General features: G+C 51.5%; 3 protein-coding genes across 3 annotated transcripts; 2 read left to right on the top strand and 1 right to left on the bottom strand.

Annotated features, from left to right (window-relative positions):
* Positions 1 to 672: 672 nt before the first annotated feature.
* J4E93_000156 (uncharacterized protein) lies at positions 673 to 2334 on the top strand (the record flags this gene model as incomplete). Its single annotated transcript, XM_049338119.1, has 3 exons — positions 673 to 817; positions 882 to 1034; positions 1097 to 2334. 3 exons carry the CDS (start codon positions 673 to 675, stop codon positions 2332 to 2334), a joined length of 1536 nt encoding a protein of 511 aa, XP_049204004.1.
* Positions 2335 to 2555: 221 nt separating this feature from the next.
* Positions 2556 to 4116, bottom strand: J4E93_000157 (uncharacterized protein; the record flags this gene model as incomplete). Its single annotated transcript, XM_049338120.1, has 2 exons — positions 2556 to 3980; positions 4108 to 4116. The coding sequence occupies 2 exons, from the start codon at positions 4114 to 4116 to the stop codon at positions 2556 to 2558; spliced, it is 1434 nt and encodes a 477-aa protein (XP_049204005.1).
* A 503-nt stretch (positions 4117 to 4619) lies between these two features.
* J4E93_000158 (uncharacterized protein) lies at positions 4620 to 5190 on the top strand (the record flags this gene model as incomplete). The annotated part of the gene is made up of 3 exons (XM_049338121.1): positions 4620 to 4676; positions 4743 to 4877; positions 4936 to 5190. The coding sequence occupies 3 exons, from the start codon at positions 4620 to 4622 to the stop codon at positions 5188 to 5190; spliced, it is 447 nt and encodes a 148-aa protein (XP_049204006.1).
* Between the last annotated feature and the right edge of the window lie 1956 nt (positions 5191 to 7146).

Below are 7146 nucleotides of genomic sequence, written 5' to 3' on the forward strand. Positions count from 1 at the left end.
ATGATCTGAACGGGTCAATATATTGTATAGTATGTACACTAAGAGGGCTGGCATAGTTGATAGCTTCCTTCTGCTGGAGCGCCAAATAAATGCGCTCTGCCTTGCTTCGTGGAAATGATGAAAATGTCTCACGGACTGGGAAATGACAGCGCGTGACGGAATTTTGCTTCGCACACGGCCTGTAGGATAGTGTGCTTACGCATCGGCCTGCTCCGAGAATGCAAATCAGGCAGCCGCTCTGTGAACGGCTCGAAAGCTCGAAACCATCCCGCTAGTCAGCCACAGACCGAAGTCGCACCTAATACGTACACCAACTCCTGATAAGCATCAAGCCATATGCAGGGCTCACACGCAACGCTCCTTACCGAGGGAGCAACCCACGATTGCCGACAGGCTAAGCTTTGCCCAGAAGTGCTTGTCAGAGATAAGAGTGGAGCTACTAGTTCTTCGCAAGCACACAGGCTAGGCGGCATACGGCAACTCGTTTTTTCTTCGCACCCTGTCATCGGCGTCAAAACGGCTTTTCATGACGCGGCTGGGAGCCGAGTGTGCGCGGTGGGGTAATGTACTATAGAATGACCATGTTTCGCCTGGTCTGACCCTGGGTTGGTTTTGTACCACCCTTTCTAGCCATCTCTTTCTGAGCATCCGTTACGATCGGCTTCGCCCATGATGTTGTCAGCGGAAAAAGCCCAGGACGAAGCCAGTCTTTCGACAGACAGCGGCAGAGGGGTCGGCGCTGCTACAGCCGTTCCGCGCGAAACAGGATTCCTCGCCAAACTACGCCGGTTCGAAGAGCGATTGGATGCGAAACTAGGTAAGTTTTGACTGTACGAAGTGCACGTGAGACATATACTGACTTCGTACCTCTACCTCTGCAGGCATTGAATCCGAAGCCATCAGTCGCAAATTGCCAGAAGACAAGGGCCACGTGCCATGGCACCACCAACTCAACATGTTCTTCCTCTGGGCCTCGGGCACAATGAACACGTCCTGTTTCGCAACGGGGTTCCTTGGACATGAGTTTGGTTTGAGTAAGACCACTGCTTTCCCTGTGCACTTGCAACAGCTTGGCTGATGATCCTTGTGCTTCTAGCGCTTCGCCAGAGTATCGTCATCACCATCTTTGCGTCTATCCTTGGTGGCGCAGCGACAGGGTTCGCTGCCACCTTCGGTGCGCCAACTGGGCTGAGGCAGATCTCCATGTCGAGATATGCGTTTGGGTGGTGGCCTAACAAGGTTATTGCTGCCCTAAACACTATTGTGCAGATTGGCTGGGCGTCCGTGGCTTGCATCACGGGTGGTTTGGCTCTGACTGCTGTGGCGGATGGCCATATCTCGCTGATCGTTGGTATCGTTATTCTGGCTGTGGTTGCTACGCTCATCTCCTTCGTCGGTCTGCGAGCTATCCTGGTCTATGAACGCTATGCGTGGTTCGTCTTTTTCATCATCTTCATCATTTTCTTTGCCGAGACGGGCAAGTATACCGACAACAGCAACACGCCCAAGCTGAAGGGAGCGGACCTCAGTGGACAAGTCCTGAGCTTGATTGCTATCGTCTACGGTAGCTCTGCATCCTGGCAGACCATGGCATCCGATTACTACGTTCATTACCCCATCAACGTCTCCCGCTGGAAGGTCTTCCTTATGACCACCTTCGGTATCGCGATTCCTACTTCCATCGGCATGCTGGCTGGATGCGTCGTATCATTCGGCATGAACAACCGACCAGACTGGCAAGAAGTGTACGACAACGACGGCCTGGGCTTTCTCATCCAAACCATGCTTTATCCACGTGGTTTCGCCAAGCTGATCCTCACGCTTCTGGTCCTTTCCGGCATCAACGTAAACGTCATTTCGATCTACAGCGCCGCCATCTCTTGCCAGCAATTTTCCCGCCCATTTGCGCGCGTTCCCCGCTTCATCTGGATTCTGGTCTGTTTCGCCGCCATCCTTGGCCTCGCTATTGGTGGCCGTGAGCAACTGAGCGTCTACTTGGAGAACTTCCTTAGTCTACTCGGTTATTGGACAACCCAGTACTTTGTCATTCTTTGCAGCGAGCACGTCATCTTCCGCCGTATGAGCTTCGACAACTACGATTTGGATGCTTGGAACGATCCCAGTCGTCTGCCGCTGGGTATTGCTGCTGGCACCGCCTTCGCCATCGGAATCGTCGCGTGGATCCTTGGCATGGTCGAAACGTGGTATGTCGGACCGCTAGGTGGGCTTATCGGAGCTGATGGGGGTGACGTTGCAAATGAGTTCACATTTGTTGTGACTGCCCTGGTGTATATACCTGCGCGGTATCTAGAGAAGAAGATTGTTGGGAGGTAGGGGGATATGGGCTGCAAAAGTAGCAGCACTGCGAACAAAGGTTTCGAACGTGTTGATAACGAACAATCAATAACGCATGCATGATCAGACCTTTTGAAAGTGGCTTCGTACTCCAACTGCACAAGAACTGAATCTTATTAGTAAACACTATGCCAGCTGCGACAAAGCCGCGCAACTATCGACTTCTCGACTTACACGTTTTGAGTAACCTATGAGTACCTTCAAACTTCCCAAGCTCTCTTCGCAATTGCATACATAGCATCTCCTTTCAGCAGGCTGATCATCCATTCGCCGTCCGAAGAGTCTTCGCCACCTAACGCCTGCCCGGCGGTCATCACAGCCCATTGTACAATAGGTGAGGCGAAGTCTGTTTCTCCCCGCACACGTTTGTGTTGCAGATAGTCAGTGATGCAACGGGCGATATCGAGGCCCGCTGCACGAATAGCGGGATAGCAAGAGCTTTCGCTCCGAATATCTGCGCCTGCATATCCGTGCATGTCGCTCGAGAAATATTGCGAGGCTTCGTTCTTGATTTCCAACGTCGCCATGACGCGGAGGGCGTATATCAATGCTGTGTTGTATAGCATCAGCATCCGCGCGACCGAGTCGCTCATGAATCTGTAGATGATGCGCGGTGACGCTTCGGCAGTATTAAGATCAAGACACTCTTCTTCAATGTAAACGTTGCCCTCATTACTATCCCATCGCAGTTTCCACGCTTCAAGAAAGACTAGGAGCTCTTCCGCCTTACATTGCATCTCTTGTCGCCTTTGGGCATAGCCTGGGCCAGACGTATGCTGAAGCTTGAAGAGCTCGTCACTGGCTGCGATTAGTACTGAGCAATCGGCAAGTACGTCATGTAAATCCTGTTCCTCTGGTGTTTCGAGCGAAAGCGCGGTTCTCAGTACAGCTTTCCACTGTTGCCTCGCAAAAATTGATGGTGTTCTGTTCCTCAATGATGCAATCAGTATCATATGTCGCACACCTTTGTAGAGCTCTAGTCTTCGGAATGACGCGTGAACGAGGGATGCTGGGTCGAGTAGTGCTAAAAGCTGTTCCAATCCAAGCATGTGCTTGAGCCAGTTTCTGGGACCGGTGGGCATGAAGAGTTCAAGCATAGCCAGCAGAATGACAGAGACGATTACGTCGTCGTGCGTGCGGCGCTCTGGCTGGCTTAAAGCCTGGTTTAGCCGCTTAAGAGCTACACCATGTATGGCATAACCTTCGGTGAGGATCCGGCTCTGGTGATGCTGCGCCCCGAAGAAAAGGGTTGCAAAGCTGAGTGCAGCTTGAACAAATAGCGAACTGTTGCTCCCTTCTGCTGCGGAATCTTGCGTGACAATGTCTGAGGTCTGAAGCTCCTGCAACCCGAGGTCTATGGGACCATTTGGGAGAAGATGGCGGCGTGCGTAGCAGATGTAAACTTCTTTGTCGTTGAACTTTGGTCTAATTTCAGGTAGATCGAAGCGATATTCAGGAGATTCCGAGGTAGACTCTTCTACTTCCTGCCTCTTCCATGCAGTCGTCAGAGGCGGGTCTGCCGCCTTGGTCTTCAACTTTTGCGACCTCCTAGATTTGACAATCTTGCCTTGAACAAAGACAATGGACTGTGGTCCATCGCATTTGAAGCCAGCCTTTTCGCATCTCTGACATACTGGACGAGTCTCATCTTTAGTAGGGTCAGCCTGATGTCTAATATGCACAACGTTGGCGCTTACCGCACTTGATACGGCGCCTGCGGCAGGTTGAGCACCCTTTCGAACGGCCGGCTACATTGACCATATTCCAGACTTGGGTTTTGCGAGATGCATATGGATGAGACGAATGCGGTACATTGGACGAGGTGGCTGAAAGGGCAGGTGGGGAGGTCATGGGCTGACATGGAGGGACATCGGCCTAATCTGGGGTCAAGCTAAACCGCTTGCGGCTCATTGGGCGAGATGCCGTGACCCCTAAGATGTGCCGCACCGCCACTTCTCGCGTTCTTCCATCAATCTTTTGACACTAAGGCGCAAAGAGTCTCCCAAGCCCCCATGCAGTGTAAAGCCACGATGTTATGTATGCGCGCATTGAGCCGCAAAAGGCATAGGCATATCATGGTATCTTTCGTCCGGTGAGTTCAGCTGTAGATATGGCTTCGTACGAGGGTACCGCGCATTGCCCAATAAATATCATCACTGCATCTCCTACCGTCACATTAAAGTTCAAATCTGTCTTCGTCGTAACAAATCCTATTCATTGAGCTTACCAAGTGATCATCGCATCTCATCTGCCAATTCGCAGCTATGACCGTCACAGCAAGCATAGACATCGCATCCTCACCGGAAGACGTCCGCGCAAAGGTATGAGCTTGACCTGTCCCGGCCTAATCGAAAGCTTGATGACCACAATGCTTACAAGATCATCAGTTTCTCGACTTCGCATCCCTCCCGCAGTACCACAAAGGCTTCTTCGCTTCTCTGACCCCGCTCGGCCCCGTCGAACCCGAGAACAAGATGCGCGTCGTCTTCTCCTCGGGACAAAAGATGGATGCTCCAATCCAAGTGCGTCATATTGCGTTGTAATAGACTATGACGCAACATTTTCTAATAAAGTTTGTAGCATAACACACCTACGTCTTTTGCGTGGACAGGGTCAATACCGCTTCTCTTCACGGGCACGCATTCTTTCAATTTCGAGCCCAGTAGTACCATCCCAGGCGGCACGAAGTTCACGCAAGAAGAGGTCTTCAGCGGCGCGCTGTCGTTTCTCATGGGTGAAAACGCGGTGGCACGAAAGTTCGGCTTCCCGGCAAAGACGGAGAAGGGATGGGATGGCTACAACAGTGACCTGAAGGCGTGGTGTGAAGCGAAGTAATGCGCGCAATCGTTCAATGTCTTTTGTTTCGGGTATCTGGAGTTGGGGAATGCCCTTGATGTTGAGTAAGATATAGACTGTCATAGACTTCCATGCGTAACGGTTCGTTCTCTTTCGTGCTCACGTTTCCTACTTCATGCTTTGACCATGATCTTCCGCCCTTTGAACGCCACCCGAGCAGCAATAAGCAACAACACACATCCGAACAACAAACACCCTCCGAACACCCACAAGCTAGCAAAACCACTTTGTTCCTGAATCGCACCTCCGATTGGCGTTCCGATAAGCAGCCCCACACCCACGACAGCGAAGGCCTGACCCATCCTTGTGCCGACCTTGTCTCGCGCGTCACTACTCAGCTGAACGACAATGGCGGGTGGAAGCGAGACGAAAGATCCGGAGAAGAAACCGTAGAATGCCATGAGTACGATGATGCCGGCGGAGGAGGTGGCACCCATGAAGCATATGCAGAGAACGCCAGAGATGATGCAGCAGGGAATTACGACGTTGAAAGGACCGAGTTTGTCGGAGAACTGTGACGGAGAGAAGTTAGCAACTCCAGGCCAAACAAAAGTAGTTTACGGAGGGTTGCGGACAAACTTACCAAATTCGGTACTATACGCCCAAAGACACTCGTACTATTCATGATGGCGAGGAGGTAGAATGCCATACTCTCACTCGTGATATGTTCTTGGATAGCGTAGGTTTGTGCATAGAAGAACGGCATATATAAGCCCATAAACCCAAGGAAGAATCCGGCGACCATGAGACTGTATGACGGCATCAGGAAGGCGCGCAGGTCGAGAAGAGAACGCGATTCTGCCGGAAGAACGCGGACGCGCATACAAACATTCGGTACAATCATAGTGCCGAGAACAATGAAGCCGAGCACCCTCGTCGTCCAAGCGAATCCGATTTTAGAGATGAGTTTGTGGAATACGATGGGATAGATGACGCCGCCAAGCGATGACCCGGCTGCGGCAATTCCAATCACTGTTCCGATCCGAGTAGAAAAGTAGGTTGAAAGGATAGCCACACTAGGGATGAACAAACATCCCGTCCCAATACCGATGCAGAATGCTTGAGCAAGAAGGACTTGCCAGTACGTATGGCATAGACTGAGCATCATCTGGCCCAAAACCAACATGAAGCTTCCCACGATGAGCAGTGCGCGAAAGTAGCCTGCGTCATAGATGGGACCAGTGAGTGCGCCGACCAAGAGGAGCAGGAACGCCTGTATAGACCCGATCCAGGATATGGCTGAAGCACTCGAGCTGACAAGCAGATTCGTTTCGTAATATGTTTGGAATGTTCCGAATGTATTGATAATCTGTGGTGTAGAGTCAGTTCAGGTCTTACATGAAGTCTGTACGTGGTTGTTACTTACGCCCCAAGAGTTAAACAACAGAAAAAATGCTCCGACGACCTGCAGCCATGCCCACAGCCCACCATTCGGTATTTTGGACGCGTCGTTCACATTAGGTTGACTCGATTGATCAGGTTCTAGCCTGCTCTCGTCTGTATCTTCATTGTCCTTGTCCTCTATCACGCGCTCTTTGTGTGTGCTGCGCAGCGAATTCAAAGTCGCATAAGACGGCTGGTGTCTTGGATCCTTCAACGACGCCGCACTGTACTGCGAGTTCAAAGTCGCAAGGGATGACTGTTGACTAGGTCCGCCAAAGTTCGTCAACTCATAGGAAGCCGGTCCAGTCTGTCTACCGGGGTCCAGCGACGATACGTTCGTAGGTGGCATACTGGGCTCGTTCCCGCTGCCAATGTAGCTGTCGCGAGTGGAAGTGTTGTCGCTAGGTACCAAGATGGAGCAGTGACACAGTAGTGAGTGTCCAACAAGCCTCTTGTTGGAGATATGGGATCCTTTAAAACGGAAGCTACCAGTAGCAACGCTTGCCAAGAAGCACACAAGCAGGAGATAACGGAAAAAATAACCAAAGAGTT

This window comes from Alternaria ventricosa, assembly GCF_023758065.1.
Source record: "Alternaria ventricosa strain BMP 2768 chromosome Unknown scaffold_1, whole genome shotgun sequence".
NCBI lineage: Eukaryota > Fungi > Ascomycota > Dothideomycetes > Pleosporales > Pleosporaceae > Alternaria > Alternaria ventricosa.